The 24234-nt window shown below is 44.9% G+C and overlaps 2 protein-coding genes across 3 annotated transcripts in view; one reads left to right on the top strand and one right to left on the bottom strand.

Moving 5' to 3' along the window:
- Positions 1-4478: 4478 nt before the first annotated feature.
- On the top strand, positions 4479-8056 carry LOC311139491 (leiomodin-2-like; the record flags this gene model as incomplete). The annotated part of the gene is made up of 4 exons (XM_084174374.1): positions 4479-4757; positions 5030-5755; positions 5899-6531; positions 8003-8056. 4 exons carry the CDS (start codon positions 4479-4481, stop codon positions 8054-8056), a joined length of 1692 nt encoding a protein of 563 aa, XP_084030500.1.
- A 5186-nt stretch (positions 8057-13242) lies between these two features.
- The window catches only part of LOC311140142 (actin nucleation-promoting factor WASL-like), a 28128-nt gene continuing 17136 nt past the window's right edge, over positions 13243-24234 (bottom strand). Inside the window, exons 4-11 of one of the 2 annotated variants that reach the window (XM_084175083.1) lie at positions 24102-24198; positions 23317-23346; positions 20179-20362; positions 18277-18319; positions 16828-16981; positions 15215-15741; positions 14569-14674; positions 13243-14452 (exon numbers count right to left, since the gene is read on the bottom strand). In XM_084175083.1, the coding sequence (XP_084031209.1) occupies positions 14391-14452; positions 14569-14674; positions 15215-15741; positions 16828-16981; positions 18277-18319; positions 20179-20362; positions 23317-23346; positions 24102-24198 (1203 nt within the window). In that variant the 3' untranslated portion in view covers positions 13243-14390. The remainder of the gene's footprint in view (positions 14453-14568; positions 14675-15214; positions 15742-16827; positions 16982-18276; positions 18320-20178; positions 20363-23316; positions 23347-24101; positions 24199-24234) is intronic. The other variant, XM_084175084.1, reaches the window with a different exon arrangement.

The raw sequence follows: 24234 nt of genomic DNA, 5'->3' as shown, positions 1-24234 counted from the left end.
ATCTACATTTCAATAGAATGTTCTACAGGGAAAGTAATCTGCTGAGAGGGGTAACAAGTACACTGTAAACACCAATGCAATGTAGAAACAGAAAATATTTATTAGGCCAAACAGAAGCATACAGTAGCATACAACAAAACCATAAACATATGTAAACCAAAAGTATATTCTTTAGAATACAGTAAAGAACACAATTGTCTGTGTGGGATCCCGGGGGGGCAGTCCAGGAATTGGTAGGGGGGGGGGGGGGGGGGGGGGGGCAATCACCAGTGCTAAGCTACGCTTCATCTCTTCTCCGGGCTGGGTCTGGCCACAATACTTCGTCCACATCACAAGATAAGTTTTCTCTTGCCAAACATCAAGGGAAGTATCTCCTAGCATGGCGTATCCAACCTTGGACAGAGGCAACCTCTATGTCCCCACATGCGTCCTCCATTGCCTGGAGAAGCGGCATGCGGGCATAGGGTTGGCAATCACACACTTTCCAGCGCCAGGCTGAGAAGAATTCCTCTATGGGATTTAGAAAAGGTGAATATGGGGGTAGGTACAAAACTACAAATTGTGGATGGGTGGCAAACCAGTTTTGGACCAGAACAGCCCGGTGAAAACTAACACTGTCCCATATAACCACAAATCTAGCAGGCTCCTTATCTGGATCAGGGACAAGCATTGTGTAAATTGCATCCAGAAAAGTGAGCATGTGGCCGGTGTTGTACGGACCCAGTGTGGCATTGTGATGGAGGACCCCGTTTTGAGTGATGGCAACACACATAGTTATATTAGCCCCACGCTGTCCAGGGACATTGGTAATTGCCCTCTGTCCTATTACATTTCTTCCGCGGCGCCTGGTTTTGGTGAGGTTGAAGCCAACCTCATCCACATAAATAAATTAATGGCGAATTACATGGGCATCCATCTCCAATACTCTCTGTAACAGACAAAAGGATATACAGATGAGTAAATATGGTATGTCTGAAGTACTGGAAGTAGTGTTGCATACATACCTCTACAAAGTCATGTCGCAGATTCTTGACTCTGTCAGAGTTTCTCTCAAATGGCACCTTGTAAAGTTGTTTCATCGTCACTTGGTGCCGTTGGAGGATGCGTTGTATGGTCGACAGGTTTACAGCATTGATGTTGTTAAATATGGTGTCATTATTCAAGATATGCTCTCTTATCTCTCGAATCCTAATTGCATTGTTGGCCAAAACCATATTTATAGTTGCAGTCTCTTGTACATCTGTAAACAAGCGTCCTCATCCTCCATGATGTCTTTGCCTTTCCACTCTGTACAGAATTCAAACACAGTATGTGTTCAGCATAGGAACTGTAAACAATGTACAAATAAATGTAGGACAGCATGATAACCAACCTCATTCATTCAATGCAGTGCAGTAAATGGATGGCTTAGAGTTACAAATGTTTATGCAATACTATGCAGTCATACGTATTTTACAGTACATTACTATAATGCTAAAATAGTCATTAGATAGTTGCATACCTGTTCTCATTTCTGAAGGTTTGGATTATGGACGCCACTGTAAATAGACTCTCAGTCCAGCCTCTCTCATGGTCAAACTGTGGCTGATCACATGATCAACAAGTGTTGCCCTATTTTTATCAGAGATGGCTCTCCTTCCTTCTCTTCTTTGCCCTCGTCCTCTTCTTCCTCTTCCTCTTCTTCCTCCTACTCCTCCTCCTCCTCCTCCTCCTCCTCTTCCAACTCTTCGTCTTTGAATTTGTCCTCGTTGTTGTCCCCTGCCTCTCCCTCCTACTCCTCTTGCCCTCCGTCCATTGTTGGCATCCATTGTTCAAAACAGGTAATCTGACCTTTGACCTATTTATAGGCCTATACTACAGTAAAGCAGTGATTGGTTAGTGATCAGTTAAGCAATTAGTGTTTGCAAATGTGAGGAGTGTGTGTGTGACCTGGTGAATAAGTGTAGCATTTTGATTGGTTGTGTTTGGAAAAGGAAAGCAAGTCACTTCCTGTTAGATTTTTGTGCTTTAGGTAGAAAATTGTGTGTAGTGTTTTGAAAAAAGTGTTTTATGCAATTGACAACTGAGTCAAAGGCTGAGAAATAGCTTATGGTTTTGGAGATTTGGTGTGTAGTTTTGCACTTTGAGTGAGAGGTTTCAAAAATCGTGTGACATGAAAAGATTTTGTGTGTAAGCAGTTGGAAAAAACTGTAAGAGGGGAAAATAGACCAAGTTATTAGGGTGAGGCACATGGGCTACTAACAGCTTACTACACAACATACACTTTCTTAGCTACAGTATACATATCTTCCTGGCATATTACATAATTTATGCAGCAGCATACAATACATTTTTGGACTCACCTTGTTGTGCTATGCTCACTTGAACAGGAAGGTGGCGCGGCAGTCCTTCAAGGGCAAATTTTGTCATCAAACTTTGTCATCAAAGTCTGGCATTCTCTAGATTTATGGTGCTTTCAAGACAACTGGGAACTCGGAAAAAAAAACAAGGTCGAATCATGATGACGTCAGGGATCTTCAGGTCGTAGCTCTTGAAAAGGGCCCAAGTTCCCGACTTACAATTCCGAGTTGGATGACCGTTCAAAATGTATTTTCCCAGTCAGAACTAGTTTTTTCTTGAGTTCCCAGTTGTCTTGAACTCACTGAAGTCAGATTTCCCAGTTCCGAGTTAACAGTTGTTTTGAGCGCGGCAGAAATCATGCTGCATTGACAGCATGGCCAATGTTGAATGTTTATCATTTTAAGCTTGGAAAAGAGACCCTTAAGCCCAGACTTGGGACCACACACCCACTCCACTGAATAGCAGGCTAGTGATTGCTTTGCAATGCTTGCAGTTAGCCACTGATTCCTTCCTAACCACTCATTGTTGAACTTGTTGTGTAATGTTTATGTCCAATGGCCGATGAGCACGATACGTTTTATCTATAATTTCTCTTCATTATTTCTCTTCATATGACAAGGATTAAAAAGGATTTGCCAATAGATTGTCGACTTGATTCATGATGATGACTGCTAGCTAAGATTTTGAAAGTATGATGTTGACATGATCAGTCCAATCAAAGCTACTGTAGATATAACATTTTCTGTTCTTGAACCTCCTTGGATGGGCACTTCTAATGTAACTCTATGGCAGCACTCAAGGGGCTTGATTTTTCGAGCTCTACCCTTAGATTTGGCGGTGACGTAGTGTCCCCATGAGTGACAAAACACTGAGCCAATCATGGCGCATCTAGAGAACATTACCAACCCCTATGCTCCGTATTTTCCATTGGCTGGCCCACCACCACAGCAAGCACTGAGCTAGGCTGAAACACATGCATTTTGGAGCTGCCTTACTCAAGAAAGCAAAAAAGAGACCATGTTTGTATGCGGCTTTATTAACTCAATGATTTATTTTTATTCTTTTTTTACATTGTTTGCAAACTGATATGTGACACGTATTAATGCCAAAATAACATGCATTTTTAACATATTTTCTTTTCTTTTTTAAATTGCTACAAAAGTGGGGGTCGCCAGATGTGGGTGTCGCCAATGATGTGTTGCCACTGGCTCCATAGAAACATACTGTATGTTACCGTAGAAACCATGTTATCTGTAGTAGTTAATCCCACGGGATGGCCAGTTGTGTCACACAACAATGTTGAGTGGTGATAAAGACACTTGAAAAGTCACAATTTCAATACGGACCTACTTCACTCTGTCCCCTATCAGATAAACAACCACTCATATCTGAAATGACACCCTCTTCCATATATAGTGCACTACATTTGAACAGAGCCACCTAGGGAAAACTGTACTATTTGAGACACATTTATGTAATGGTGTGCATCTCTGTGTGTCTCTGAGTCTGGATGTCTTTCTATGTCTGTGGGTTTCTCTGTGTGTGATATCCCTCTGTGTGTGTAAACATGTGTCTCTATCTGTTGGTCACTATTAGTTCTGCTTGTTGTTATGTGTCTCTATGACTCTCTGTGTGTCTCTCTTGGGTCCGGTTGGGCTTTTCTTGGCCATGAACAATGTGGCCGCTGCTGGGATCCGCTGACAGGCCTGACCAGGGCCGCTCTGCTCTCTGAGCTCACATGCTTTTTGTGGCTCTAGTCTATCTCTCTGAGCAGCGCCTCCCAAAAAAGCACTGTGCATCATGGTCCGACGCTTTGTTGCACTCCACTGATCCCTCTCTTAAGGCCTCTGCAGCAGCTGGAGAGATTAGAAGAAAGGAGAACAGGACACACTCACACACACACCACTGACACAGACACCCCAGCTAGGCCCCTTGCACACACACCACTGGTACTGTTCTCACTGAAGCAGTAGAGGACAAACAGATCAGGCTGAGACTGAACTTGACTGGACCCACACCTCCAGAAAGACTCCACTGACCGGAAACCTATCCCAGAAAGATCCCACCCTGATCGGACTCGTACGGCACACAGAGCCCCATCTACCTGGAGCCCAACACAGGGGCCAACCTCTTCAGCGATGAACAGTTTTGGGTACCGTCGGGAGCTGAGTAAGTATGAGGATGTGGATGAGGATGAACTACTGGCTTCCCTCAGCCCAGAGGAGCTAGCAGAGCTGGAGATGGAGCTGGCAGACATAGACCCTGATGCCAACGTGCCCATCGGCCTGAGACAAAGGGACCAGACGGAGAAGACACCCACTGGCACCTTCAGTAGAGAGTCTCTGTTGAAGTACTGGGAGAAGGAGACCAAGAGGATACTGGAGGATGAGAGAGGGGAAGCCAGCAGCCCCAAACAGGTCAGTGATCAGGAGAGAGTCTGAACTCAGCTAGCTTGCTACTCTCAGATCTATATGGATAACCTTCAATTCTGTTTGACCAATGAAGAAGATTAATTATTCAATAATGATCACTTTCTGGTACAATGGAGAACCAGTTAGGACATTCACACAAAATAATGCAAATCTTATATCCCGTTTAGGTCTAACTTTAGACATAATACAGTTATAACAGAACACGACCATGTGTCTGAGTCAGATTAATGAGAGATTTACACCTTATGTCTAAACAGGAAGACGATGATGATGCTGAAAAGAGTGAGGAAGAATGCATGACAGAAAGCAACAGCGAAGCAGAGGAGGAGAAGGATGACGAGAACAAGAAAGAAAATAAAGATTATCAAGAGGAAGAAGAAGAAGAGGAGGAGGAGGAGGAGGAGGAGGAGGAGGAGGAGGAGGAGGAGGAGGAAGCTGAAACAGAGGATGAGGAGGATGAAGAGGAGCCAGAAGAGGAGAGGCCTAAAGCAGCACACCCAAAGGATTCTTGTCCTCCATCACCACTGTCAGTCGTCATCTCCTCCCCCAGCCTCCTGAGACCCCCAAGGGTGGAGCCTATGAGACTAACCCCGCCCCCACCTCCGCTTGACACCAACGCCGACGGCAACCCAACAGTTGTCGACGAGGCCCTGGAAAGAGTCCTTAGTAACGACTCTGAGCTCAAAGAGGTCAACCTCAACAACATCGAGGACATCTCACAGGACAGTCTAATCCAGTTCGCTGAGGCACTGCGCTCCAACACACACGTGCGTGTCTTTAGCCTTGCCAACACGCATGCTGACGACCCTGTGGCGCTGGCCATTGCCAAGACACTGCGAGAAAACACATCCATTGTCAGCCTGAACATCGAGTCCAACTATGTGACAGGGAAAGGGGTTCTGGCCATGGTCCAGGCTCTGCCTAGCAACAGCACCCTGACCGAGCTACGCTTCCACAACCAGAGACACATGTGTGGAGGACAGGTCAGTCAGTCAGTCTGGACTTGATATTCAATCTTGATGCTGCTGCATAACACACATTTTCAATAGTAAAATCTCTCTCCCTCTCTCTCTCTCTCTCTCTCTCTCTCTCTCTCTCTCCCTCTCCCTCGCTCCCTCCCTGTCAGGTGGAGATGGATATGGTGAAGGTTCTGAGGGAGAACCACACCCTGATCAAGCTGGGTTACCAGTTCCACCTACCAGGCCCCCGGATGAGCATGACAGGCATCCTGACCCGTAACATGGACCGTCAGAGACAGAAACGCCTGCAGGAGCAGAGACAGAACCAGCAGGCGGGGCCAGAGGGGGCCATTAACCCCCGTACCACCGCTCTGTTGAAGGCCACACCGGGTTCTTCGCCCTACGGTTCCCCGCAGGTGTCACCTTGGCAATCCCCCAAACTCCCCAAAAAACAGACCCCCCCTGCTCCTCCGCCGCCTCCCCCACCTCCTCCCCCACCTCCTCCCCCACCTCCTCCCCCGCCCTGTCAGCCCCCGGCAGAGAAGAAGCCGACTAGGAAGATAGCGGAGGTGATCAGGCTCCACGAGGAGGTTGTTAAGAAGCAGGGGAAAGGGAAGGGAAAGAAGGGGAAGAAAGGATTGAGAGAGACCAACAGTATCTTGAAGGAGCTGAAGAACGCTCTGCGGCCAGTGGCAGAGAAGAGAGAACAGGAGTACAGCAGGCCACCCACTCCACTGCGCTCTTCACACGACCAGCTCATGAACTCCATCCGCAACGCCAGTGTCCGCTCCCTCAGAAAGGTGAGATTGTGTGTGTGTGCATGTGCGTGCATGTGTGTATGCATGCACAGCCAATGAGAGTTAACAAGGGTTTAAGGGTTAAAGATGGTCGGCTGGTGAGACACCACCTGTGAGAGTTCCCAGTCTCATACGTCATCATTAGGGCCCAGAGTTATTTTCTGGTCAGGTCACATGGCTAGGAAAAACGATTGGCCCTTACCAACATGGAGGATATTCCAGCTGTTTCCTGGGCTGGCTATTCCTGGACAGACACTGTATGCTCCAATGCTTCACCACCAGCCTAATAGCACTGGAAACTAATGAACATGTTTCCATCTGGAAAAGTGTCTCTTTCTGTGACAAAGCCAGCAGACTGAGACACTATGTCATCTTGTAAAATGTCAAAGACAACTCAAATAAAATGGTTGAGAGGAAGAACCTGGTCTAAACGGTCTAAGATGAATAAGGTTCTGCTTTGAGGACCATAGGTTGCATTCTTACAGTCAAAGGGAACACATACCTAAGAGGTCAGTCTGATTTAGACAGGTGACATCGCTATTTGAGTCATCTCCTGTGGTTGACATGTTATTTTCTGATGGAAGCCGATCATATGACACCTTTCCATCGTCAAGCGCTGTGGTATGTCTGAACACAGCCAAACGCAACACAAGCCTTGGTTGAAGTCCCTAACACAGGCAGAGAGAGAGAGAGAGAGAGAGAGAGAGAGAGAGAGAGAGAAAAAAAAGAAAGGATAGAGAGAGTAGTCTAGTCTCTAATGTTTCTGTGGGCCCATTAATGTGTGGTAACTGCTTGTTATGTTGTTACTGTGGAAAATCCTGGTTGCCCTCAGAAGGCTAGGGTCTAGAGGCTGTGAATGCCTGCCACTTTACTAGAATTATAAATAGGACTGTTGGACGGCTGCTATGATAAGGGAAATAGGAAATGCCTCACAACAAAGAGTAAATGAGGATGGTCGCTAACTAACTACATGTTGGTGATGCCCCTGATTAGTCAAAGTGCAGAGTAACTTTTGTGAGAGTTGCGGGCAAAAATGTTTGATATTGCTGCTGCATTTCTGACATTTTGCGTTTTGACGGGGGAAAACATTTGTTGACATGTGGCTTGATTGAACCACTTCATGCGGTAAAAGTGTGGTGATTGGTTTAAATTGTGAGCCCTCTTTTTGTAGTGAGGTGATCTGACAGTTTTATGCAGTAATATTGTGGTGATTTGACTGTTAATAGTGCGGTGATTGATCAAAATTGTCCTTGCATAATTTGTAGGGTATTGTTGATTTTGCAAACAATTTTGCAATCGCAGAATCACAAAATCCCGGAAGGACTGGATTACGGAATATATTTGTTTTCCTGCTCACATGTATTTGTCTCTGAAATAGCTCTAGCTTTCATGGAATATTTTGTTTTCGAGGAACCTAGCATAAGAAATATTCCTGTTTGATTTAACAGAAATCATTGTTGTTTTTTAATTGCAGGTGGAAGTTCCACAGAGGAAGTTTGTCTTTGTCCCTGATGAAGAGACTAGCTGATCTGAAGACACAGGGAACCAACCCCCTGAGACTACTGAGGACACATAAACAATACATTCAGATTGAACTGCTTTCCTCAGAGAAGATACTGGAAATTAACACTGTAATAACAACTTTACTTTTGGAGGAAAACAAATCTGAAATTAATATTTTTAAAAAATGTATTTATCTAAAAATGTTGTCTACATTTTTGTGATGATAAACATAAAAATTGTTGACTAAATTGTTTACTGAGGTAACCTTTTTTGTATAATTGTAAATATTGTATTTGGTGTGTGAGGAATATACTGTATGAATTGAACATGAAGATAAAAGTAACAACACAATGAAGTGTTATGGTGTTTTATTGCTGCTTAAACCATGGTACTGTCCAAAAGGTACTGTGACTGTCCAAAAGGTTCTCTACAAACTGTAACGTTCTAAAGTTTCTGTCTAAAAGGTTCTGTCCAGAAAGGTTTTGTCAAAAAAGGTTCTGTCCAAAAGCCAAAAAGTTATATCCATCTTCCTGTCGGACAGCATTCCTTGTAGAGTGCCCCCGCGTTGGGGCATGGACTCTACAAAGTGTCGAAAGCGTTGATGCTGGCCAGTGTTGACCCCAATGCTACCCACAGTTGTGTCAAGTTGGCTGGATGTCTATTGGGTGGTGGACCATTCGTGATACACACGGAAACTGTTGAGCTTGAAATACCTAGCAGCGTTGCAGTTCTTGACACAAACCGGTGCGCCTGGCACCTACTACCATACCCCGTTCAAAGGCACTTAAAATATTTTATCTTGCCCATTCACCCTCTGAATGGCACACATACACAATCCATGTCTCAATTGTCTCAAGACTTAAAAATCCATCTTTAACCCGTCTCCTTCCCTTCATCTACACTGAATGAAGTGGATTTAACAGGTGACATCAATAAGGGATCAAAGTTTCACCTGGATTCACCTGGTCAGTGTATGTCATGAAAAGTGTCATAATGTTTTTTATACTCAGTGTATTTAGCAGAGGAACACTTTACTTCCCCTGTGCATTTGTGTGTCTTCGAAGAGTTCTCTGGCCTGGTCCTAAATATACCCCATAGCTGTTAAAAGCAAACACAACACTGAAATGCTTTTGGCAGCAGCAACAACTGTCCTTGATTAACCATCCTAGCTTCCCACATGGAATTGGAAAGGACATCTAACTACGCAAAAACACGGTGTACCTCAGTTCTACTAAAGAACTGACTTGGAGAGAAACAATATTCACCACTTAGACAACACAACACTGGCACTAGACAACAAGCTTGATAAGCAATTTCAGCACAGTTTTCGGTATCATCAGGTATTATCATCAGGTGTATCTGATCTTTTCCCTAATGTGTAAACAGAAAACCCCCCACATGGAACCTGATCTTTAGAGTTCAGATGTACAGTTGAAGTCGGAAGTTTACATACACCTTAGCCAAATACATTTAAATTCAGTTTTTCACAATTCCTGACATTTAATCCTAGTAAAAATTCCTGTTTTAGGTCAGTTAGGATCACCAGTTTATTTTAAGAATGTGAAACGTCAGATTAATAGTAGAGAGAATGATTTCATTCAGCTTTTATTTATTTCATCACATTCCCAGTAGGTCAGAAGTTTACATACACTCAATTAGTATTTGGTAGCATTGCCTTTAAATTGTTTACTTGGGTCAGATTTGTCGGGTAGCCTTCCACTAGCTTCCCACAATAAGTTGAATGAATTTTGGCCCATTCCTCCTGACAGAGCTGGTGTAACTAAGTCAGGTTTGTAGGCCTCCTTGCTCGCACACGCTTTTTCAGTTCTGCCCACAAATGTTCTATAGGATTGAGGTCAGGGCTTTGTGATGGCCACTCCAATACCTTGACTTTGTTGTCCTTAAGCCATTTTGCCACAACTTTGGAAGTATGCTTGGGGTCATTGTCCATTTGGAAGAGCCAAGCTTTAACTTCCTGACTGATGTCTTGAGATGTTGCTTCAATATAACCATATAATTTTCCTTCCTCATGATGCCATCTATTTTGTGAAGCTCACCAGTCCCTCCTGCAGCAAAGCACCCCCACAGCATGATGCTGCCACCCCCGTGTTTCACAGTTGGGATGGTGTTCTTCAGCTTGCAAGTGCCCCCTTTTTCCTCCAAACATAACGATGGTCATTATGGCCAAACAGTTCTATTTTAGTTTCATCAGACCTGAGGACATTTCTCCAAAAAGTACGATCTTTGTCCCCATGTGCAGTTGCAAACCGTAGTCTGGCTTTTTTATGTCGGTTTTGGAGCAGTGCCTTCTTCCTTACTGAGTGGCCTTTCAGGTTATGTCGATATAGGACTCGTTTTACTGTGGATATAGAAACATTTGTACCTGTTTCCTCCAGCATCTTCACAAGGTCCTTTGCTACTGTTCTGGGATTGATTTACACTTTCCGCACCAAAGTACGTTCATCTCTTGGAGACAGAACGCGTCTCCTTCCTGAGCGGTATGACGGCTGCGTGGTCCCATGGTGTTTATACTTGCATACTATTGTTTGTACAATGACCCCAAGCATACTTCCAAAGTTGTGGCAAAATGGCTTAAGGACAACAAAGTCAAGGTATTGGAGTGGCCATCACAAAGCCCTGACCTCAATCCTATAGAACATTTGTGCGCAGAACTGAAAAAGCGTGTGCGAGCAAGGAGGCCAACAAACCTTACTCAGTTACACCACCTCTGTCAGGAGGAATGGGCCAAAATTCACCCAATTTATTGTGGGAAGCTTGTGGAAGGCTACCCGAAATGTTTGACCCAAGTTAAACAATTTAAAGGCAATGCTACCAAATACTAATTGAGTGTATATAAACCTCTGACCCACTGGGAATGTGATGAAAGAAATAAAAGCTGAAATAAATCATTCTCTCTACTATTATTCTGACATTTCACATTCTTAAAATAAAGTGGTGATCCTAACTGACCTAAGACAGGGAATTTTTACTAGGATTAAATGTCAGGAATTGTGAAAAACTGAGTTTAAATGTATTTGCCTAAAGTGTATATAAACTTCCGACTTCAACTGTATATGTGGATCTCAATCCTGGTAAAATTGTAATGCTCCATATGCGACCTCAGTCTGGACCATGGAATTAGAATAATTTAATAGGATCTCTATGGTTTGGACTCTCAGATGAGATACTTTGGCTCTGAAGTGTTTTTGTTTTGTGTTTTTTACATGGCCAGCCGTTACCACGAAAACTACCCAGTAACACTTGTTTCCATCCACAGGTTTTGTGAGAATAAAGTCATACTATATAAAAAAAAACTCACGACAGGTGTGATGGAAACAGGAAGTTTCGGTACAATTTTATAAATGCAGATATTTTTGTGTCTGTAAAAGTATTTATGCGAGAAATGGCGGTGGAAACGCCTATATGCGCAAGAATATTGATATAATAACCATCATATCGAAGTAAAGTTGGAGTCACGTGATGATATGGTGTGTGGTCCTCCCACTACGACTTGAAAAACCATGCAGGTTATTAGACTACAGATTAAATCATTTATGATAAAGTTCAGAGTGGAGAAAGTGTACGTACAGTGATCTTGATGCTCCCTTCCAATAAATATTGAGGGTCTTATTCTGGTGCCATGATGATCGATGCTTGACTTCCGTTTTACAAATATTCTCGGTTTTAACTTTTACCAGCACTGTATCTGAGAGCTGTTGGCTAGAGACTTTTATTTGGTACATAAATATTTATGCGAAAAAGTACATTTTGTGTGCACAATGTCATCACACACTGCTTTTTAACCGCAACAAGTCTGTTTGGTGGAAACTGCTCATATTTTGTTTATGCGGATCTTAGAATATTCGCATGAAAGTCTGTCGCCAATTGGATGGAAACCTAGCTAGTGACAGGAAACGAGCATTGCATCTGTGTGCTAGTTCAGAGGCTACATCAGTGTGAATGTGCAAATCCGATATGGGTCACATATGAAACTGTGTGGACAGTCAGAAAAAAAGATAGTATAAAAATTGTGTAAACACAGCCAATAAGAGGATGTGGGGAGAATTGGCACCTCTTAACCCTAACCCAGCTGGCAGATTGGTAAAATAACAATTAATGAAGTGTCTACTGAAAGGTCATTGGACTTATTTTTCTAATCCCACTGCCTGGCAAACAACTGTATTTCATACATTTAAAACAAAAACAAATCATTCACTCTCTTCATCTCTCTCTTTTCATCCCTCTAACCAATCATTCCAGCTTAATCTCTTCTACATACTACAAATAGTCCAAGAGTTATGTCATGTGGACTCAGTCCGACCTCGCGGTTTCACGTGTGGACTTTTGTCATCTGTCCATGTGTTCCCATTAAGCAGTGTTGTTCCGTTGTTGCCATGCCACCTGTGCTACAGTAAGTCACCTTGTTGTCCATGCTCTGTCCCCAGTGTATTGTCACCAAGGGTGCCCAGCTCACTGCTCAGGTGTAATTCCCATACAGTACTCGGGGCCTGGAACTGTGGATGCTGGTCCCACAGGCTTACCATGTGCACAAGGGAGCTTGGACACAGGACACACTCTAACCTGCTGCACCCTCTCCATCTTGGGCAGCTACACTGGCATCACCTGGAGCGGATTGCAATAACACCCCCAACTACTATTAAATATAAATATCAACAATGCAGGCAATCTTATTTCAGTTTGAGATCAGTTTGTGTGAGCAGACATACCAGGGGGGTTATTCAAGTATTCAGACATGCCGTGGAACATCACTGGACAGTCAGATATAAATATGAAGTGTCGATCAGACACTTCTCTGTAGCATATAGAGTTTCAAGTCTGCTCTATTCAATCAATTCTAAATGTACCATTCAAAGACCCCATGTGAATATGGCTCAGCTGTTGTCTGATCAGTCATGCTAAGCTGCTGGTGATGAGAGCGCTGGTCATCACTCACTACTGATGGAAGGGATGCCAGGGGGCTCAGTCCGTACACAGCGCGCACGCACACACACACTTAGAAGAAGTCATATCCACGTGCAGGCCTTACAACGTGCTAACACATCAAAATAAGTAAACACTCAGAAGTTGCTCTCCCTCAAACAACCCTAGGCCCAAACAAACACTTATTATACGGTACATATCCTATTGTACAAAGGCTGGTCATATTTAACATTATACTTACATCCATCCCACAGAAAACAGGAGAGCATCTCTGTAAATAGTAACATTTATTTGAGAGTACAATTTAATAGTCCATTATTCTTCCAACCTAATTTATGAAGGTTTGTTGTCCATATATCCTAGTTACTGAATGGAGTTTCACTAACCGTGAAAACAGACGATACTGTAAAAAACAGCATTGGTTCCCTTCCCCAAGGAGAAAGCAGTATTCCCGTGTAGAGTCAGGTTAGTGTCAATAGTAGACGAGTGTTAGTGTAGTTCACTGGTTCTGAATGACAGTTTGTTAGTGACACAGTTCATCATGGGACAGTCAGCTGCAAGATCAGATATGTCATATTAAGTTGACAAACTAATGAATCCTCAAGCTTTGTATCCCCACCGACCTGATTCAAACAAATAACTGTAGGAGACTGATTGCTACCGTGAAAGAAAAGGAGAATGAAAAACATTGATGTCTGTGTGATAACCGTTTGTAGTTTATACTGTAGTGTAACTATGATGAAACAAACCGAAACACAGAGCAGACAGCTGTGTGTGTGTGTGTACTACTGTAGTGTATGGGTTGACAGTGTTGGATAATTGAAGCGATATCCGTAGCCTTTAAAGCATAACGTTGCAGATACAGCCATGATACTGCTCTGTATTCACGTACAGTCTTCTTTCAATTCGTGCAAAAATACAAACTCTGAGTAGATTTACAATTGACAGCGAATGGGGCTAAATATTCCAAAAGAGCTGATTTCTTAAGAAAATAAGAGCGTTAAACTAGGATTTTTGAATAAGTAAAAATAAAGTAAGAGAAGGGTATGAAAATAGTGTTCTCGATTTTTAACAACTATAACATTAAGGGATCTGTCAGTTTGTTCATTTGTTCTCCCTCCAGTCACTGACCCCAAAAAATAAACATTCAACTCTACAGATCAAGAGAAACTTGACGTAAAATTGGATGTTAATCCAAGAGAGAGAAGAAAAACTTTACAGAAAGATAACATGACAAACCTTTACAGATTAAATGAGGTATTGCAAAGAATACAAAAAAAAAAAGCATAAAGGCAACAAAAATATACAGCAAATTGATAAAACATTTACATTATCATTTTAATAAGATTTAGAAAGACAATTTAGGAACAATGTACTGTTGTCATAATCATCCGGCGGGGGAGGAGAGGGGATGGTCACTAGTCATCCCACTCATCATCATCCTCAAAGTCCTCTTCCTCATCATCATCGTCATCATCATCTAGGGAGAGGGAGACACAAACACACAGAAAATACATTGGTATGAATATTACAGCAACCTCTTATCTGAGGTGTGTGTGTGTGTGTGTGTGTGTGTGTGTGTGTGAGAGAGTGTACCTGAGGAGTGGATGGCCTTGCTCCTCTTCTGCATAACCTCCATCAGAGCTCCTACGATGCCGGCTGAAGGGGTGGCGGGTCCACCTGACCCTGGTTCGTCAGTCACCTGGAACACACACAGGAATTACACACCAGTCAACACACTCCAGTATAGGGGAATGTGCGTCTAGTATCTCTAGGGGATAGGGGATGTGTGAAGGGGCAGCCTTAAAGGCGCTGCATGGTCAAGCCGACGTCTGCATTGGCCGTACAGCAGTTACTGCGATACGGCCTCTGTAGAAGTCAGGGCATTCATACTTCTTGCGCTTCGCGGAGCAGAGCTGTTGTGAAGGAAGTTGTCAAGGAGGTGAGTTTGGGTTTATAGAGGACCTCGCGCCCCCACCTACCGTCAACCAATCATGTCAATGCGGAGCTATATGGAGCAATGCGGAGCCCTCTGCATTGTTACAAAATTTGGGAGGCGCACAGCGATGCGGTACGGAGCTCGATTTGGCCTCTGCAAGCCTCCGGAGGCTCTGTAATTGCATCACACCCGCAGTACGGAGCCTCCGGATCGCAATGCTGGAACAATCATAAATTGGAGCTAGGATATAGGGACCAGGGGCATAGGGGTTAGGGTGTAGTGTATAAGGTAATGTCCACTCACAGCCTTTAGCTGTTTGCCCTTTCGTATCTGTTCGAGGAGACCGTCTCGGCCGGTGCTGGTGGAAACAGGCCTCTCCTTCTGATCCACCTTCTTCAGCGGAGCCCCCTCCCTGATCTGGCTCAACAGGGCTGAGGGCTTACCAGCACCTCCACCCCCTCCATCAGCTTCCGGCAGCATGGGTGGGGGAGGAGGGCCGGGAGGCGGGGGAGGAGGAGGGGGTGCTCCGGAACCCATACCTGCTGGGGCGGAGGAAGGAGGCGGGGGAGGAGGTGGGGCATGGGGAGCCAGGGAGGCATGGGAAGGCTGGGGAGGAGGGGGCAGAGGGCCTCTGGTTGGGGGTGGGGGTGGAGCGCCCATGCCTGGTCTGGATGGGGGAGGTGGTGGTGGGGCTGAGGTGGGCGCTCTGGAGGGGGGAGGAGGGGGAGGCGCACCCCTGCCCCTGATGGGTGGGGGCGGGGGAGGGGGGCCGGAGGTCTGGTGAGGGGGAGGGGGTGGGGGTCCACCTCTGGAGGGAGGAGGTGGGGGGGCTAGACCAGAGAGAAGAAAATAATTTTAGCATGTAATCTACTATTGTATATATACACTGTGGCTACTGTACACTTCACAACATGCTTTAGATTCTAGAAGTACCTCAGAGGAAAATAAATACAGCTCAGTTGCTGGTATAACATCATGCAGTAATGACTGTAGCCACTAGGGCAGCTATACTTCATGCTATTCTTCTCAACTAACCCAGAAACTCAAACAGACAAAAGCTCTGTGGTAGTATGAAAGAGTATAGCATTGACTAACATGTCATTCTAAAGTCAAGAAAAGTTAAACGTCTCTTCAGCACACTGCAAACTGACTCCTGGTCTGGCCTGTGAAGGTCCATACATGTTAGATCCGGCCCAGGGTTGCACAGCTCTGGGTCCGTAGTCATAAAGCATCTGCAAGTAGGAGTGCTGATCTAAGATGTTTCCATATAATTGATTCATTATATCTATAAGACAAAACGGAGCCTAGATCAGCATTCCCACTCAGACACTTTGTGGATACAGGCCCTGGTCTTCAAGGGCCTCAGTCCTGAGGAACTGGAGGCCCTGAGTTGTGCATCTCTGTGTTAGACCAGGGATTCCCAAACTCGGTCCTATACAGCTGATTCAAATAACTACCTCATCATCAAGCTTTGATTATTTGAATCAGCTGTGTAGTGCTAGGGCAAAAAACTAAAACGTGCACCCAGGGGGGTCCCAGGACAGAGTTTGGGAAAGCCTGTGTTAGACTTTGGGACAGAGATGGAACTACTCTCTTGTCCTACAGAGGTCAGTTAGCCTATCAGACAGCTCCCAGTCAGACTAATGGCACAGCAGCCCCATGCAGAGATAAACCAACCTACCACACCACCTTGGAGGTGGAGGACCTGAGGAACACACACTGAACATTAGACTCTAGAGCACTAAACATTCTATATGGACACTATCACACAGTTTAGGGCACTACATAGGCTACAAGACAACTTGTTTTTGTAAGTCACTGTGACCTACTATGGATATTCTTCTGACAAACACACAACCTTAAAGAGCCCTTAGTCTCCTCCCCCCCCCCCCCCCCCCATACACACACACACACACCTTGTCTGCGGAGCTCGAACTTGACTGCCTCCACTCCTCCCTTCTTCTCGATGAAGTCATAGATGACCTTGGAGGTCTCCTTATCCTTCAGCTGGGCCTCAGAGATGCCACACATGTCAAATAGGTTCTTTAGCTCCGGGTCTAGGTTGTTCACCTGGAGGAGTGAAGAGAACACTGGATTAGAACCACACTGAAATACTGGAAAAGAAACTAACAGGAATAGAACCACGCTGGGTTAGAACTACTATTAGTTAGAACTTCAATTGGTTACAACTTCACTTAGTTTGAACGTCAATGAGTTAGAACCTCACTGGGATAAAACATTACTCAGTTAGAACTGGCGGTCTCATGTTCTCAGAAACGGTTCTGATGTTGGCACCCCTGTTGTAAACAGCCCCTGCATCGCCACCTGGTGGCTGAGTGGGAACGGTGCCAGGTTGGCACTGCCCACTGCCCAACCGGTAGAGTGGATTGAAGGCTGTGGGATTATATTCCCACAGAACTAGATTACACAGGTTTATATCATATCTACTTTAAACCACTACTCTAGCTCTCTGGGCAGACACACAAACAAAAGCTTAGTTAGTTTGTTTAATTCTATGTCATTCAGTTTGTGTTCTTTTATGAAATGAATTACTTCTGTACAAAACTTAACCAAAACAGGACAATGTGCAGGGTATTCTTTCCAGTTTCTGTCGAACCATGTTTAAACATCCTATATCTCTTTCTCTTAAACGCGCTCATATCTCTCTCCACTCAAGTCCTTGAAGGTATTAAAGCTCAGAAACTCAATCATTTAAATCTTATTTTAGAAATGTCAACAAATCCTTCGGTTCCGGTCTGATCTGCTCGATGTGCGTGTAGAACACCACGCAATAATTACTTATCATCCTTTATTTGGAAACGACTGGGTGGATTATGCAGAAACAGGTTTATAATGTGAAATCTCCTTGTGTAACCCTGGGCTGGCAGTGACTTCTGCACTGGGCAGAGAGGAGAGATATGTCATAATATTTGATATATATTTCTGAGGAGAATCATGTCTGATGAACACTACATCAGAAATAAACAAGTTCTGAGCCGGAGGACTGGTAAGGGGGATAAAATGCAACAACCACCCTCTCCACACTCCTTCCCTCCCCCCTCTTTCTCCCAGTAATGCACACTGTCCAGGCCTACTGGTTTGAGTTTGCAAGAAAGGCATTTCACTGTACTTGTGCATGTGACATTAAAACGTCCCATATGTTACATGACAGGCTAGCTAGACCACCGCGTGAGAAGAAGAGGCAGATCACAGGTCACATAGGGTCTTCCCATACCATTAGAAGTAGGGGACGATTCTACTAGCCAGAGGCAACAGTGTAGACGACAACAACAATATCTCCTCCTCAGTCAGAACCCAGTCAGTCAGTCAGTCAGTCAGTCAGTCAGTCAGTCAGTCATACTCACATCGAAGCCTGTGTTTGGGTCCCAGCCGACGTGGCCAACGTGCCTGGAAGGAAACACATGATCAGAGAGAGATGAGTACAGAGCCTGAGGGAATGATCACATAGGCTACCTACTATATACTGAACCCTATACTCAGGGGATGATTGGACACACAGAGGAAGTATAAACTCTAAAGTAGCCTATTAGCTAGAAAGTTAATGCCAAACACATTTTCACTAAGAGCAGCTGTTTAGCTGGTTAAACAAAGCTGAGCCAAGTGTTGGCAAAAATTAATGTCCAAGTCAAGACACAGCACCTACCACACTGGTAGCCTATTCACAGGTGCTTTTTCAAAGCCTATGCCAGATACTCCAGAGAGTGTAATTTACTCAATATTAGGAGTTGATTAATTAAATTGACATCATTAGAAAGATACTCCTAATTCAAAATGTGTTTATTCTGTTGTTGCTAGCGACATTCATAAAAACATTGAAAATAAATTCCACAAAAAAAAAACTAAATAATTGTTATATATATATATATATATATATACACACTACCAGTCAAAAGTTGACACACCTACTCATTGAAGGGTTATTTATTTATATTGAAACATTTTTACATTGTAGAATAATAGTGAAGACATCAAAACTATGAAATAACACAAAGAGAATCATGTATTAACCAAAAGAGTGTTAAACAAATCAAAATATATTTTATTTGAGATTCTTCAAATAGCCACCCTTTGCCTTGATGACAGCTTTGCACACTTGGCATTCTCTCAACCAGCTTCATGAGGTAGTCACCTGGAATGCATTTCAATTAACAGGTGTGCCTTCTTAATGCGTTTCAGCCAATCAGTTGTGTGTGTGTGTGTGTGTGTGTGTGTGTGTGTGTGTGTGTGGGGGGGGGGGGGGTATACAGAAGATAGCCCTATTTGGTAAAAGACCAAGTCCATATTATGGCAACAACCGTTCAAATAAGCTAAGAGAAACGACAGTCCATCATTACTTTAAGACATGAAGATCAGTCAATAATGAACATTTCAAGAACTTTGAAAGTTTATTCAAGTGCAGTCGCAAAAACAATCAAACGCTATGATGAAACTGGCTCTCATGGAGGACCGCCACAGGAATGGAAGACCCGGGGTTACCTCTGCTGCAGAGTATAAGTTCATTAGAGTTACAAGCCTCAGAAATTGCAACCCAAATAAATGCTTCAAAGAGTTCAATTAACAGACACATCTCAACATCAACTGTTCAGAGGGGACTGTGTGAATCAGGCCTTCATGGTCGAATTGCTGCAAAGAAACCACTACTTAAGGACACCAATAAAAGAAGAGACTTGCTTGGGCCAAGAAACACCAGCAATGGACATTAGACCGGTGGAAATGTGTCCTTTGGTCTGGAGTCCAAATTTCAGTGGCATCTTCAGTAACCCAGTACCATAGTATTGACTACCACAGTGTACAATTCCTAAAAACACGGGAAAGATTATCCTCACATCTACCAATCATCATGCCAGTTACATATTACATGGGATTAGAAATATGGCCAGGATTAAAAAGTCCCATCAACTCTTTGCCCGCACATTAACACATGGCAGTATGGCTATACATTAGCCGTGCAATACCCCCCAGATGACCTCAACGGGCCACATCCTAACTAGACATCACAGTGAGTAACTAGACGTTCCACACAAATCTAAATCTCATGTGAGGATTCAACCCACACTGTGAGGACTTGTGAATGACCCTTACTACTCAGGTGTCACCAATAAGAGCCGAATAAAAAAAAAATTGACCCAAATAAAACAGAACAGAATAGAATCAGATAGAACAGAATAGAATCAGATAGAACAGAATAGAAAGGATTAGAATAGAAATTAATCAATTAGGAATTAGAAATGGAATGGAATACTCACTGGAAGTTGCTGGGCGTTCCGATGTCTGCCTTGGTCAGCTTCTTAACCTTCTTTCCCTTCACCTTCTTCTTGAAGCTGCTGCTCAGCATGTTGTTCATCTGAGAGTTGTTGTGTCCATGGAACCGTGTCACGCTGTTGATCTCTGGGTTCTTGATGTCCACCGTGGCAATGTGCAGGGCAGGGCCTGGGGAGGAACAGAAGAGTCAGTACAACAGTACCCACAATGCAACAGTCCTGGGGAGTCTGGGTCTGGGGGAGAGAGACCAGTGTCTCAGAACTAGGTAGTTTAACATACTGATTACAATAATACACTTTTGACATTTCATTAATGAGGCCTACTTCCATCGTTGACGCGCGACCTCCTCCAATTAGTTCAATGAGAGCGCACACAGGGTGAGACAGTGGGCTGGCTTTTAACACCTGGAGAGTTCAGCCAACGTCACAACACACTACCTGCTGCTGTGATCACATTACATTCTTACTAAGCACACATGTCAAACCATCTCCTCTCTAATGCCTCCCATTAGGCTTAGGGCAGTTAGTCATGGAGATGTCTGCTAGAGGGACTGCAGGGATAGACCAACGCACAGCAAACACGAAACAAACAAAAAAAAATACTACAACACTGACTGGATGAGATTCGTGTGGAATCCTCACACTGAATAATATTGCCACTACCTATGGCTCACACGTCCTGTGACACCCACATAGTGGTCAATCCATACTGAATTCTATGGACGAGTGCCCCGACTCCTTAACCACCTACCTCTGTGGCTGGAGTCCCCACGGGGGCTCTGTCTGACCGAGGGCAAGACTGAGGGACTACAGTCACAGGGAGTTCCGTCCCCCTTCCTCTCCCCTCTGTCCCCCTCACAACCTCCGGCCGCCGCCATGTTGACGTCCAGCAGCATCTTACCAACCACGCCGCAGGCGTGGTCCCTGTGGCGTAGCGAGAGGCGGGTGGTGGGGTCCGAGGGGGGCGCATATAGTTCCTCCTGGGGAAGGATCAGGCAGTGGAGGGTGGAGAGACACCCTCCCGGATGCATCCCCCCTCCTCCTCCCCCCTCAGATAGGTCCTCAGAGGGAGAGGACAGGAAGGTGGTACAGAACATCATCTCAGAGCGATGATGGCAGCATGGGGGGCAAGACTATGTGGTGCCCAGTCCTGGGCTATAGCGCAGAGATCCACTGATCTATAGATCCAGAGAATCAGAGCGACATCCAGAGAGGAACACAGGGTGTGCGAGCCACAGAACCAACTCCAGGAGTTTCCAAAAACAGATCCAGGTGGAGGAGCAACCAGAGAGGAGACTGAGCAGGTTACGACCAGACAGACAGCAGGCAGACTAAGACCCTCCGGCTGAGTGAGGTGCCTAGGGGTTGGGCAAATGACACAGCTACAACTGGCCCCGCCTCCAAACAGAGTGCTCTCTCCTCCCCCTCGCAACAGGGAGCACTGCCAGGTTCCAGCTCTCCGAGCCCGACTCTTTTCCTTCTGCCCTCCTCCCCTCTCCACCAGCGTGCCAAACCACACCCCCAACTGCAGCCCACCTCTAATCCCAGCAAATCACGGTGCAGCTGGATTTGACATAACCATTAATGCCCACTGCTAATCCACCATAATCCCTGAGGTTCTCTTAAACATGATGCATCTACATCAGAGAGAGGCTGGTTGGGTGGGAGACAGGACTCAAAGAGAGACAGCATGGAGAAAGAAGGAGAGACGGTGTGAGAAAAAGGGAGAGAGAGAGCGATAAGGAGGAGGGGGAGGGGTGAACGAGAGAGGGCATTCAGGGCAACAATTTAAGCTGTAACCTACCGGGTGAACATGGTTAATTCCCCCGAGACACACTAGTGAGTCAGACCCAAACAAACACTACATCCATCTGTCCAACGTGGTACAATCACTGGATCTGTCTGTGCTCTCTTCCTATTAGCAGAGCCATTCTCACCCGTCATTACTGCAGCCGCTGGGACACCACAGACAAACCGCTGTATGGTCACAGGCAGAACACACCATGCCAGCTAGGCCAGAATGTTGTCTGTCTGGGCACAGCTCAAACCATGCCAGTCTGATCAACCCTCATAGGACAGGATAGGTCTGGGCCGTGCCATGTAAAAACGTCATCCTCAGCAATCTGTTTACAGGTCACCGCTATGAAGAGAAATTGTCACACATTCTTAACCCCCCCCCCCCCCCCCCCCCCACCCCCACTTTCCTCTACTCCCCCTGTTCCACATTGCCAGTGCTGTGAGTGTGAGGGGACTGGGGTAGTCTGAGTATTGTGAAGTAACTAACATTAGCAGCTGAATTAAATCCTCTTAGCCTGATTAAGCAGACCAGGGGTTGACTGGGGTGACATGGTCTGTCCACCCAGTCAGACCAGTACATTATGGGGAGCACTTTCGACTACTACAGCATCTAGACAGTAAGGAAAGCTCTGGTACTAAGTGACATAAGTTTAAGAAAAACCCAATGAACCGTATCACACCGCAGCCTGTCTGGGTAGTGATGAGAGGGGATTTGAGAATGAAACCTCAAATAGAAACCTCTTATACTCTACATGGTTATATATAGCATCTTATCTATAGCTAAGTGATCTACTGTGGAGGTAGGTTTGGAGTGTGTGATGGAGTGTGAGAGTGTGTGGTGTTACAGGTTTGGTATTTTAAGATTGAGGGGAGGGATCTGCTCAACGTCCCTGTAGAACTGGCTTTCTGGAGTGTGTGCATGCAGAATACCTAAGCATGTCCTGTAAGGCGGGTCTATGGTACGTACAAATTGCCTTTCACCACTGATGCTACAGTCAGTTATTTAGTACTTCCATGCCCCTTATGGTTACGATTAGGACTGGGGGGTAGGGTAGGTAATCTGTTAGTTAGGGGGTTGGGAGTGGTGTTCACTCTGAGACACCCTGCTTTCAGTGGATTATCCAATGGCTTTACACTGGAACCATTCAATCAAAGCCATGTGGGGAAGTCAGGAAGTGACGAGCGTGTTTGTTTACGTGTATGTATATTTTAAGTCCAATAATTTCAGGGTTATTTGATTGAAAACTTAGTGTCTATGTCGATTTCTGATTCAAATCAAAATGATTTTCCAACAAAAGACTTGAGTGAATTTCATGAAGAACCTACCATTTGGACCTGGAGGGTCACGTCTTTTTTCTGTAAAACAAAATGTATAGAATTAAACTCATGTATAGTGCTGTGTGTTAGTGTTAGTGAAAGGGAGAGGTAAGTGATTGGTATGGAGTCACAGGTGACTGAAGTGTATGGATCAAAGAGGAACTAATCTGCAAGCGGGGGGTTCGGACAGAGTTAGTTTTTAAGCAGTATATGGTTGGATAGGTGGAGGATGCGCGTGTGTGCGGATTGATCGTCAAGCGTACGTGTACGAGTTAGTGATTTACCAGAACGATCAGACAGACTGACAAAACGGAGCTCAAATCTAAAAGAGTCAAGGGTCATCATCCATACAGAAACTGCATAGACTCTTGCTGGTTTGGGACAGAGGACAAATAGTCCTGACCTTATTATAGCAAGCTGATCTCAAGGAGCACTTCAAAAAGAGGCATGGAAGAGCACTGTTGCCCCTGGACACTGATCTTAGCTGATCAGGCACATGTTTATGTTAGGATTTAGGAGATCGTAAAGCTGATTCTAGATCTGCTCCCCTTCTACCGGAGCTAAAGCCCTTAACGGTGGGCCAGAGAGCGAGAGAGGAAGAGAGAGAGCTGTCAATTGTACAATCAGGAAGTAAAAGAGACGGCATAGAGAGGAGGAGAGATCCATATCTCAAAATTGAGAGGATCTGTCCAAACATTAGCAGACTAGGCTGAGGTCAGAGGAGAGGAGATGGTTTTAATATCAGAGGTCCGAGGTCAGTAGAATCAAAGATGGCGTCGGTAGGTAGTAGTCACCAGATTTTCTCTGTCGTCTCCCCAGCAGCTCCCCCATGGCTTCCCGGAAATGCTTGGCCTCCTCCTCGCTGGCGAAGTTCAGTCCCATCTGGCACGACTACACACACAAACACGCATGCACGCCCACAAACGC

Source organism: Coregonus lavaretus (genome assembly GCF_964263955.1).
Source record: "Coregonus lavaretus genome assembly, chromosome: 13".
Classification (NCBI taxonomy): Eukaryota; Metazoa; Chordata; class Actinopteri; order Salmoniformes; family Salmonidae; genus Coregonus; species Coregonus lavaretus.
Note: the sequence above shows the minus strand (reverse complement) of the source record. Positions and strands in the feature narration are given on the sequence as shown.